Raw genomic sequence first — 12,879 nt, 5'->3', positions numbered from 1 at the left:
TTCCAGCACCTTTTTACTGCAGCATCCTTTTTTTGCAGTTTTTGTGGTGCAGTGACTGTAAGCCACGCCCACAACTGCCTGCGATTTTCACCCGATCAAGCCTGCACTGCTCGGTTTCGCTGCAAGAATGACTGGAGGGAATCCTCCCTCGAGGCACCTGAATTTTTTTTTTCATTTTTATTCATTTTTGTGGGATGTGGGCGTCACTGGCTCGGCCAGCATTTATTGCCCATCCCTAATTGCCCTTGAACTGAGAGGCTTGCTAGGCCATTTCCCAAGGGCAGTTAAGAGTCAACCACATTGCTGTGGGTCTGGAGTCACATGCAGGCCAGACCAGCTAAGGACGGAAGATTTCCTTTCTTGAAGGACATTAGTGAACCAGATGGGTTTTTACAACAATTGACAATGGTTTCATGGTCACCATTAGCTTTTTTAATTCCCAGATTAATTGAATTCAAATTTCACCATCTGCCATGGTGGGATTCAAACCCATGTCCTCAGAGCAGTAGCCTGGGTCTCTGAGTTACTAGTCCAGTGACAATAACACTACGCCTACGCCACCGCCTCCCCTCATCACCAGGATCACAGTAAATTCATGCAGAGATTCATTCGATGTCAGCGGCAAGTGCTGCCATGACCTCAAAATGTAGCCAACATCAAATCAGGAACAGTAGGCAAAATATAGAGAGGGAAAGAAAGATTGGATTAAGAATGAGAAAAAATAGAGGGAAAGAAAAAGTAAAAACAAATGTAATTATCTTTTAAAAAGATCTCCCACAACGATTAAAATCTGAAGGAATTAGACTCCACAATAATAAGTCAATTTTTAGTACCAGAGAAGTTGTTCTGCAGTAAGACTTATCACACTGTTAAAAGGGTAATTAGACACACTCTAATTTTCTGTGATGCATTTAGTCTATATTTGCCATGCAAAAACAGGAACTGCACGCTGTTCAATGCATTTGGATGGGAGGACAGACAGTGAGATATTATCCTTGTGCAGTTTATGCAGGAGTGGTGCATCCTGGACAGCAACTTTTGGATTTTCAAATTAAACTGCACATCTGTGCTTGACTGTAGTTGTTGTCCGATGTCGATGTAGCATAAGTAACGATGAGCCTCACTGTTACTTTTGCAATAAATTCTGGTCCATAATATTTACAGAGCATCATACATTCCAGTATCAAGAGAGAAGCATGCGAAAAAAGCTAAGACACCATGGGCAGGATTTTATCCTGCCCTTGGAGACAGGAACGGAAGCAACATGCCCAGTGTTGTCCTGGTCTCATGCCATTTTGCCCGCGACAGGGAAGGCCGAGAATGGCCTGCCCACCCAGGCCAATTGGGGCCCTTCAGCAGCAAGACCCCCCACTCTCACCAACCCCCAACCACCACCCCCTTGTTGGGGCCTGCCACTTACCTGCCTTTCGGAGTCTCCGACATTGCCACTGCTGGCCTCCTGCAGTACCAGCAGTGGCCACTGCTCCAATTGGCCAGCAGCTCTGGAGGAGGGAGCTCATCCCTTAAAAGCAAAATGAGTCATAAAAAGCTCCTTTGTGCTGCAAGTTTCCCAATTCAGTGATAGATGGTAGTGGCCAAGGTGGAAGCCTTCCCTGATCAAGCAGGAGGTGAGCTCGGTGCCCAATTAGAGGTGCTGAGCGCCTCCAGGAGGTGGGAACTGCCTGCCTGGTGCCATGACAGGGCGTGCCACTGCCTTGCTGAGGACAGCAGGCAGCTCTGCAGAGGGATAGCACCAAATATAAAATGGAATGGAAGTGAAACGGTCAAAACAAAAGTACTGAACACGTCCCTGCGCAGGATATAGGGACTCCTCAAAATTGTAAACATTTTGAAAAACACGTTCCCTTTGCCCCACAGCAAACCCGATAGCTGTGTACTAACGTGTACCCGACTGTTTGGGTTCACAGGAATCCCCTTCCAAAACTGCAGTGCCGACCTCCCAACCCCATTAACCAGTTCCTAAAGGAGCTTAAAGGGCCCTTAATTGGAAGCGACCGGCTTCCCTGTTCCCTCCCCTCTCCCTGACATTGAAAATCACAGACTGTCCCGGAGGCGTAGGTTCCAGAAGCAACTTCCAGGACTGCAATCTTCAAACCACGTCCGCTCTGGTTCCTGACCCCGCGGCCCTTTGAAAATTCAGCACCTAATCGTCACACATGAGCACCTGCAGTAGGTTTCACTATACGATGATAACTAGCCTGAAGCATTGAAGTCAATTATAGTATTCCTACTGCTCCCTCTGTTGAGGTCAGCTAGTTCAGCACAGAACGTGGGCCAATTATGGGACCTTCTTGGTGTTTGAAGATCATTAGAAGGATCAGTAGAAACATCATTTCTAGATGACATAATTGAATGTCACTGAACCTCCAGCAGTCTAATGATCTGTGTCTTCCTGATGACCAAGAGCAGGGGTATCAATTTATGGCCCTGAGCCCTGGCAACCTGTCCCTCAAAGCTCAGAAAACTCAATCCTATTTGTGCTTATTTGTTTGTTTCTTTGGTTTGAATTCTGTGGTCCTGGAGTATCAAAAATGACTGTAGTGCTGAAGCATCATTGGTGGGTTAATTCTAGATCAGAACACATCTGATAGTGTCCGTAACTTGAAATATATGATAATTAATGGGAATATAGATTTAAGTATTAGATATACCTTCCTGCTATATCTCCTTTAGCTCCTAGTCCTCTAGCGACTTGAGTTAAAAATGCTTATCTCATCTCTAAATCACCCCTTGGCCCTATCTGAGTGATCACCTCATGCTATAGTGCCAGCTGCACCTTACACTCCTCTAACTCCAGATTATGAATTGTTCCCTGCTCCTTCCACTTCACCCCATCATTCCCTCAACTATTTTGTCTTGCCACCTCCCTCCCTTCAAAACCCATTTTCCTGACTGTGTCTTCAGCCTTCGTCCATTTAAATTTCTTCCTGTCTCCTGGTTGTCCACCTCACTCTGAGGTACTCTGAGATATTTTATGGGCTGAAATTTATGAGCGTGCCGCAAATCGCGGCGGCACGTTCTGCCGTCAGTGGTCTTCCGGCACGAATGTGCCATCACAGAGACCCCACGATATTTTGTGCGAGGGCTCATTTAAATGGAGGTGGCGGAGCGGCCACCTTCTCGATGATGTAGAGGGGGCGGCCGCACCATCCCCGGCAACGGCGTCCAGCGCCTCTGCACCGATGCCATTTTTAAAGGGCTTCAAGCCCTTAAGAAGAAATTTTAAATTTTAAAGTAATATGATAGTTAATTGTGTTGAAAGCATTAAATGAAAGCTGAAGCCCCTTTCCCACCTTCATCCCCCCGCCACCAATGGTTGTTTTTGGGCCTAAATCACCAAAAGTAACTTTATTCCCAACCTGAACTTTCCCCCCAACCTCGTAACAATTGCCCTTCAACCCCTTCCCACCATCCCCACAGCCAATAAGAAATGTTTTCCCCACTCTCCCCCGCCCTGATAATTTCACTCCTCCCCCCCTCCCCACGATTATCATGCCTTGAAATTCCGAACGGAGCTCCGAAGGCGCGGGAGTTACGGCCGGCGGCCATAATATCGGCATGGGACAGCCACGGAACAAGGTAGGTTAATTTGAATGATTTTACCTTAATTATAATATTAAAATGAAGGCCCTGCTGCTGCCGGTAAAATGCGGCAGGGCCTTCTCAGCATTGGAATTCGTGACGGGCCTCTCCTGGAAGAATCTTCCCAGGCCCCCCCATCACGACCCCTGACACCGGAGGCCTCATAAAATTCCAGCCGATGTGTGAAGTGCTATATAAGCGCAAGTTTTTTTTTGTGGAGTTCAACAGATATTACTAGATAGCTCACTAGTGTGGCACATTACTATAACAGATTGGGAAATGCAAAACAGAAGGAAAAGGCTGCACTGTCTATGTATCTATTAATGGTAGAGGTAAATTATATGTTATGCAAGACATCTACAGACTGGAAAATATCTTACTAAGTGTGAGCTGGGGTATGAGTGAACAGGTTTTTCTCACGTTGCTATAAAAGGCAGATTACACTGTCTTCTGTTTTACAGTTTAAATGTCACTTACTTCTATATATACACTTTGTTAATGAACACAAACATATAAGCCTAACTCCAAAATGTTAGTGATACTGTTATTGCAGACATCACAAATGCTTATCCAGTATATTTATACAAATCCCAGATTTTGCCACTATCAGTGTTGTGCAAATATAATAAGAAATATTAACTGTCCAGTTAGCTGGGAGTGGAACAGCACCTTCCAGACTTTGACGACTTAACATATAACTGAAACACATTTAAGTTCTCTCTGGGGCCAACTGGATGTTACTCTGTTTTAAAAGATAAAGAAGAAAAATGACAAGAAGAAGAGTGTTCATTACCTTGACAGCATGTGTTGACTGCACTGATACGTCATCTGCCAAAGAGTGTACACTGGCTTCTATCTCATCTAGGGACCTCTGTAGCACAAAGTAATTGATCAAATTAGCTCAAAAATCCATCCCACAAAGATCATTTAACCAGGATAGCTTATTAGTTCTCTACAGATATCATTATTCTGAGAGAAATGTCTGACATATTAAAACTCCCATTAAAATACTAAGCGAGTCTTAACAGAATTTGACCTTTTTGGAGATCTGCACCCATCATGCAAACTGGTACTCAATTACGGTTTGTTACACATATACCCTTGGGAGACACAGTGCTGAAATATTTTCTTCTGTATAACTTATTACTGTATGTAGCACCATTGAAGCTGAAGACAATCTGACATGCAAGCATATGATCGTAAATATTTTGAATAACCATTGATTTGTGTTAAGTCTGCAAAGAAAGTCAATTTAAAAAGCATTAGAATGTGCTATTAATGAATCACATTTTTGTCCTGATGTACATTTCCACAATTTTATGTTGTCATAAATAACAAATGTCATTAAGGTTTAGATTTGTTTCAAGCTCCTGTTGTCGTTATTTTACAGTGGTTATCAAAAATTGCATAAAACACCTCAGCCCTTTGTGAAAGGTTATCATTCAGAACATTAGGTTACATCATAAAGCACAAATAAAAATACTTCAGCTTAAAATCAGAACGCTTCATATAAACGGGCAACCGTATAATTTATAATGCCAACACGAGAGAAAGGTTTAAAAACGTGGTGGAGTTTTTTTGGTAGTATCAGGGATACATTAAAAAGAAAATGAGAAAATGTTGTGCTACAAGAGTACAAATCTACCAATATATTATGATGTCCTTGACTCAGATGATGCTGAATCTCTAGAGTGGGTTTGCTGCTATCAGTAGACATTTGAAGTGTCAAGGCCTTGTCAAGTTGTTCATTGAGCAGTTCTTTCTCCTGCACCAAAGAAAAGAATTGGCCTTGTGGAAAAAAAAGCTCCAATACAAAAATAGTTCCATTACATTCAAATTAAACAATGAACACAAGATTTAGATTATTTACATGTTTAAAAACAAAAACATCAATTGCTACATTTTCAGTATGACTGGCAAATTCCTCAGACGTATGGCTGTTTATTCATGTAAATAATGGTTTTGCTGCATTTCTGGCAAAATAGTGCTGGCAGAATGGGGGCAGCTCTGAGGAATTTCCAGGACTATATGTTCTTTGCCATTAAGGCATGCTAGGGGTGCTAATTTCAGCACATTTTCCAAGATGCATCATTACTGTTTTCTGGTGTTTGACACCCTTCTGAAAAAGGTAAAAAGTACAGCAATTTCTAACATGATAAATCTGATATGAATATTTTCACAATGATGCCAGCCAAACCCAATGAACTCAGAGTCTTTCTGATTTGTCCCAAATGAAGAAATTTTTTTTGAAGAAGTAACAAGGAAGATAGATGAGGGTAGTGCAGTTGATGTGGTCTAAACGGATTTTAGCAAGGCTTTTGACAAGGTCCCACATAGCAGACTGGTTAAAAAAATAAAAACACATGGGATGCAGGGAAATGCAGCAAGGTGGATACAAAATTGGCTCAGTGGCAGGAAACAAAGAGTAATTGTTGATTGCTATTTTAGCGACTGGAGGGCTGTTTCCAGTGGCGTTCTGCAGGGCTCAGTACTGGGTCCACTGTTTTTTGTGGTATGTATTCACGATTTGGACATAAATGTAAGGGGAATGATCAAAAAGTTTGTGCATGACATAAAGATTGGCTGTGTGGTAGATAGCGAAGAGGATAGCTGTAGGCTGCAGGAAGATGGGCAGAAAAGTGGCAAATGGAATTAAACTTGGAGAAGTATGAGGTGATACATTTGGGGAGTTTAAACAAGGCAAAGGAATATACGATTAATGGGAAAATACTGAGAAGTGTAGATGAAGTGATGGAACTTGGAGTGAATGTCCACAGATCCCTGAAGGTAGCAGGACAGGTTGATGAGGTGGTTAAGAAGGCATATGGAATCCTTTCCTTTATTAGCCAAGGTATAGAATATAAGAGAAGGGAAGTTATGCTGGAACTGTATAACTCATTGCATAGCTGTATAACTCCTCCATCCCCCACCAGGATGGTTTGAGGGCTCTCAACTTCTTCATTGAACAGAGGCCCAACCAGTCCCCATCCAACATCACCCTCCTCCGCCTGGCTGAACTTGTTCTCACATTGAACAACTTCTCCTTCAACTCCACTCACTTCCTTCAAGTAAAAGATGTTACTATGGGTATCCGCATGGGTCCTAGTTATGCCTGTCTTTTTGTGGGATATGTCGAACATTCCTTGTTCCAGTCCTACTCAGGCCCCCTCTCCCAACTCTTTTTCCGATACATTGATGACTGTATCGGTACCATTTCCAGCTTCCGCCCCGAACTGGAAAACTTTATCAACTTTGCTTCCAATTTCCACCCTTCTCTCACCTTTACATGTCCATCTCTGACACTTCCCTTCCTCGACTTCTCTGTTTCCATCTCTGGGGATAGGCTGTCTGCTAATATTCATTATAAGCCCACCGACTCCCACAGCTACCTTGGCTATACTTCTTCACACCCTACCTCCTGTAAGGACTCCATTCCATTCTCCCAGTTTCTCTGTCTCCGCGCATCTGCTCTGATGATGCAACCTTCCATGACAGTGCTTCTGATATGTCTTCCTTTTTCCTCAACCGAGGAGTCCCCACCACTGTGGTTGACAGGGCCCTCAACTGTGTCCAGCCCATTTCCTGCATCTCTATCCTCACCCCTTCCCCTCCCTCCCAGAACTGCGACAGGGTTCACCTAGTCCTCACTTTCCACCCCACCAGCTTCCACATCCAAAGGATCAGCCTCCGCCATTTCCACCACCTCCAACGTGATGCCACTACCAAATGCATCTTCCCCTCCCCTCCCCTGTCAGCATTCTGAAGGGATCATTCCCTCCGCGACACCCTGGTCCACTCCTCCATTACCCCAGCACCTCGTCCCCTTCCCATGGCACCTTCCTCCACAATCGCAGGAGGTGTAATACCTGCCCATTTACCTCCTCTCTGCTCACTATCCAAGGCCCCAAACACTCCTTTCAGGTGAAGCAGCGATTTACTTATACTTCTTTCAATTTAGTATACTGTATTTGTTGCTTACAACGTGGTCTCCTCCTAATTGGGGAGACCAAACACAGATTGGGTGACAGCTTTGTGGAATACCTCCGCTCTGTCCGAAAACATGACCCGAGCTTCCGGTTGCTGGCCGGTTCAACACCCCCCCACCCTGCTCTCATGCCCACATATCTGTCCTGGGCCTGCTGCAGTATTCCAGTGAACATCAACGCAAGCTCGAGGAACAGCACCTCATTTATCGATTAGGCACGCTACAGCCTGCCGGACTGAACATTGAGTTCAATAATTCCAGAGCATGACGGGCCCCCCTTTTTATTTTTATTGTTAGTTATTTTTTTCTTTTTTATTTGTTTAGTTTGTTTCTACTGTGCCTACCCACTGTTTTTTTCATGTTTGTGCTTGGGGCCAGGCTGTTCATTTTTCTGTCAATTATTACCCTCTCTGCACTAATGCTTTGTCTTTCACCACACTATTAACATATCGTTTGCCTCTGCTCCATGACCTTCAGATCATTTATTCTCTGTGACCTTGTCCTATCAACACATTCTCTTTGGTTATTTCTTGCCCCAGCCCTGCTTTACTTGCTTAAAACCTATTACATTTCCAATATTTGCCAGTTCTGAAGAAGGGTCACTGACCTGAAACGTTAACTCTGCTTCTCTCTCCACAGATGCTGCCAGACCTGCTGAGTATTTCCAACATTTCTTGTTTTTATTTCAGATTTCCAGCATCTGCAGTATTTTGCTTATATTTTAATGTATAACTCATTGGTTAGGCCACAACTTGAGTACTGTGTGCAGTTCTGGTCACCTCATTACAGAAAGGATATAATTGCACTAGGGAGGGTACAGAGGAGATTTACGAGGATGTTGCCGGGACTGCAAAAATGCAGCTGTGAGGAAAGATTGGATAGGCTGGGGTTGTTCTCTTTGGAAAAGAGAAGGCTGAGGGGAGATCTGATTGAAATGTACAAATTATGATGGGCCTGGATAGAGTGGAGGTGAAGGGTCTAGTCACCTTAGCAGAGAGGTCAGTGACGAGGGGCATACATTTAAAGTGATTGGTAGAAAAATTGGAGGGGAGATGAGGAAAACTTTTTCACCCAGAGGGTGGTGATGGTCTGGAACTCATTGCCTGAAAAGGTAGTTGAGGCAGAGATCCTCAACTCATTCTTAAGGAGTCTGGATATGCACCTCAAGTGCCGTAAGCTGCAGGGCTATGGACCAAATGCTGGAAGGTGGCATTAGGATAGGTGGATCGTTTTTTGGCCGGAACAGACAGGATGGGCTGGGTGGCCTCTTTCTGTGCCTTAAAATTTCTATGATTCTATGATTTTTGCCAGCTCCAGATAACCAATTCTTCTTAACAAAGATTTTATAATACTTTCTTCTGCATCTTCACATTATCTTCATTTGCTAAATTCTTAATATGTTCCTGTCTCTGAAAGAACCATAGTATGCGGCACAACCTTGGCTTCTATGAATACTTTGTTGATTTTACCCAACAGTGTCTATAGTCCTAGGTGTCTTTTCTAGCCACTTTACCTCAAAGGTCTTGGCACAATGGCACAATAAAGAATTGTGTACAAAAGCAAAATACTGCAAATGGCTGGAATTCTGAAATAAAAACAGAAAATGCTGGACATACTCAGCAGGTCTGGCAGCATCTGTGGAGAGAGAAACAGATATAATGGGCTAGATTTTACCGGCCCCCGATGACGGGGGTCGTGGCGGACAGCCTGGAAAATGGCTCTGGGAGAGGCCCTCCACAGGCCTTGACGCCGGGAAGGTCCAGCCCCATATTGCCAGTGGCATTGAGGCCTCGTGGCGGCCCCCATGCCACCCGGTGGCAGCATCATAATTTGAATATGTTAATGTATTTAAACTAATGAATTAAATACTTAACTGCTTCCGTCGTCAGTCCTGGTGCCATATTGGTGGTGGCAGCCGGCACTCCCACACCTTTGGATCTCTGTTCAGTGATCTGAGGTGGAACACTGGTTGGGAGAGGGCAGCACATAAGTTTTCAGGGTGGGGGTGGGGTGAGGTGAAAGATTTTTGATTGGCCTAGGGGGTGGTGGGAATAGGTAAAGTTCATTGTTTATGAGCTTTGTGACAGAGTGGGGGGCGGTGGGGGAGGGGGGGGGGGTGGCGGGAAGGCCTGGATCACAAGGTAAGTTTTTTTGGGGGAAGAGGACAGTAATAAATTTTAAGTTCATGGGGGGGTGGGGGGGGGGGGGGGTGGGAGAGGGTCGTGATAACTTTATTTACTTTTTACAATCATGTATCTTTAAAAATTTAAATTACATTGAAGCGCTGGAAGCCCTTGAAAAATGGCATTGGCGCCTACGCAATGGCGACGGACACCGTTGCTGGGGATGGACCGCACACCCCCTCCCATGTCATGGAGTGGTGGGGTGGGCAGTCCACCCCGGCCATGTAAATGAACGCAGCGGCTCCACGGAGTACATTCTGTGCATGTGCACCGCCATCTAAGAAGCTCGACGCCAATCGCCGCTTGTAAAATGTTTCAGGTCGATGACTTCATCAGAACAATTGTGTAAACCTGACTGAGATGGAATCCGGAGATTTACTACCAGAGACATTAGTCTACCACTAGAATTGCTTTGAAATGCACTACACCTCAGAAAAAGTCGATTGTAAATGTTGGAATGGATTTCCCGACTGGGCAGATTTTGGATGAGAGGCCAGGAGCACAAGTCATCCAGCCACCTGATAGTCCCAGCAGGAGGCTGGGTCCATTCTGAGAGCCCAATTTCATTAGCAACAGGCTAGCAGATGGAAATCATGTGACCCTCCACAGATACTCTGCAATCCTTACCTGAAGGGGACAACAAATCCAACCAAAAAACCTAACTAAAAAGCCTTTGTCTCATTAACAGCTGTCTTCCACATGCAGCTTATCTTTTATTCAGTGTTAATGAGCAAAGTAATGCTGGACAATATTTCTGCCTAAAAATGGAGAAATTCTTTAGGGCACCAAGAGCCCTTCACCTATATGCAGACGTATACAGGCATAGAGTCTGACTGAATGATTGTTCCTCATGACACTTTGAATCATGGCCTCAAAGATCTTTTGTACTTGGCTGACCTATGGGATAATATTGGACCTACTGGATTAAGCAATATAATAAAAGCAAAATTCTGCAGATGCAGGAAATCTGAACTAAACACAAAAAGTGCTGGAAATACTCAGCAGGTCAGGCAGCACCTGTGGAGAGAGAAGCAAAGTTAACGTTTCAGGTCTGCGACCTTTCATCAGATTATACAATACTTTGTTGAGCAATAGCAGAAATGCATTGTTATGGTGCAGTGTTACACCCTGAGAGGAGAGATTTGATGATGAAGTGTTCCATCTTCGGAGGAGGGAAAGCTGGCGGAGATGCTGAAACACCCCTCTTTAAGCTGATCGCAGAATGGGACTGATGACAAACTTGGGGAATTTTGTAATCCAGTCTTTAATATCCAGGTTACTATATCTTTTGTACTGAATAAAAATAGTAGTCGTTGGGTTAAGGTAACTGGAGTTTATTTACAAACATCTATCATCTATGGCTGCAAGTACAATACTCCTCACACGAGGCTCTGTACAATCCATGACATCACATCCTGCAATGAAGCTTACAGTCTATTTAAATATCTACCTAGCAACAACCTACATCACATTATACTTCATATTCCCCAAGTCTCTGACTTCATTCATCAGGTTAAGTAATGCTGTGGCGTTGTCGTGACTCTGCTGCAACACGTTCTCCTTTCACTTGAAAATGTTTGGGGTTTAGAGTCGCTTAGTTCTTACTCTTCACTTTCTTGTATTTGAGCGGAACTCGAGTGTATTTGAGTTCTCTGTCTCGATTGTCCTCTGGGTTGTCTACTGATTGTCATTTCACTAGTTCATCAACTCACTCTGATGACTAATTCTCTTGCATTTCTTCCATTTGTTTCTTCTATGGAACTGGTACCAATGATCTTCTGTCCCTCCTTATTATCCCTGGTCGGTCTGGACAATATGATCTTGGATATGGTGATTTCTTCTCTGTATCTATTCTCCGTCTTTAACCCAAACCAATTCTCCAGGTTGGATGTTTGACAGATTTCTCACTCTGTAGCGTCTATCATAATTCTCAGCTTGAATTGACTGCTCTCTATCCTCTCTCTTCCTCACTTTTCCAAGTCTTCTGCACTAATTTATGGCTTTAGTGTACTTGGGAGAATAGGAAGTTGTGTCTTCAACTTTCTTCTCGTTAACAATTTGCATGGAGCTAACGCATTTTGGAGTGGTGTAGATCGATAGTTTAACAGTGCCACTTGAAAATCTTTGTTTTTTTTTCAATATCATCACAGTTAGCACACCTCTCTCTGCTTCTCCATTGGCCTGAGGGTACCTCAGTGAACAAATCAGTATGTTTTAGTAAACTCTTCGAAACTTTAATTCGCAAATTGCGGCCCATTGTCAGGTATCACAATACCTGAAATTTCTCTTAAAGATTTGATCACAGCCTCTGAACTCTGGCCATGTAATAGCTTAACTTCAATCCATCTCGAGTAATAGTCAACGACAATAAGGAACATCTTCCCTTTATGCTGAAAGAGATCCATTACTAGACACTCCCATGGTCTGAAACGAAGATGACATAAATGACTCTCTCATCTCTTGTCTGGTAGTAGCACATGCGATGCATCTGGATACCATTTCTTAGATATCTTTTGATATCCCGTGCCACCATACTGAGTTTCTGGCTCTTGCTCTACATTCAGTGATCCCTAAATGATCTTGGTGTAATTTCTGCAAGATATCCAATCTTAAAGTTCTTGGGATGACCAATCTTTTATTGTAGACTAGCAAATTATCCACAATAATCATGATATTTCCTGAAAACTGCGTTATGTGGCATATATGCTGGCCAACAATTTTGACAATATTCTCTTATTCTACCGCACACCTCGTCTTCCTTCTGCAAGTTTCTGATTTCCCTCAATTTTTTAGCTGTTGCCGGTAAATTCTCAGTATTGTTAAAGCAAAGACTTCTACTTCCTCCAGAAGTAAGACACCTCTTTCTTCAGGTATTCCAATTGTAGCTCTTGATAATGTATCTGCTGTTATTTGTTGCTTACCTGGAACATATTCATTGGAGGTAACTTTGTTCTTTTGAATTCAACAACGCCACGAGTGGTTTGTGGTCGGTTTCAATCTTAAACTTAAGGACCAATCCGTAGTCCGAAAATTTTTCACATGCCTACATTGCTGCAAAGGCTTCCTTCTCAATAACTGCATCTCTGTTCGGTTTCAGTTAACGAACGA

General features: G+C 43.5%; 1 protein-coding gene across 1 annotated transcript in view; it reads right to left on the bottom strand.

Moving 5' to 3' along the window:
• LOC137368805 (coiled-coil domain-containing protein 186-like) overlaps positions 1–12,879 on the bottom strand; it is a 320,706-nt gene that overhangs the window by 37,094 nt on the left and 270,733 nt on the right. Inside the window, exon 18 of the mRNA XM_068029009.1 lies at positions 4,397–4,474. Coding sequence (XP_067885110.1) covers positions 4,397–4,474 — 78 coding nt within the window. The remainder of the gene's footprint in view (positions 1–4,396; positions 4,475–12,879) is intronic.

Source organism: Heterodontus francisci, chromosome 4, assembly GCF_036365525.1.
Source record: "Heterodontus francisci isolate sHetFra1 chromosome 4, sHetFra1.hap1, whole genome shotgun sequence".
NCBI classification, from domain to species: domain Eukaryota; kingdom Metazoa; phylum Chordata; class Chondrichthyes; order Heterodontiformes; family Heterodontidae; genus Heterodontus; species Heterodontus francisci.
Note: the sequence above shows the minus strand (reverse complement) of the source record. Positions and strands in the feature narration are given on the sequence as shown.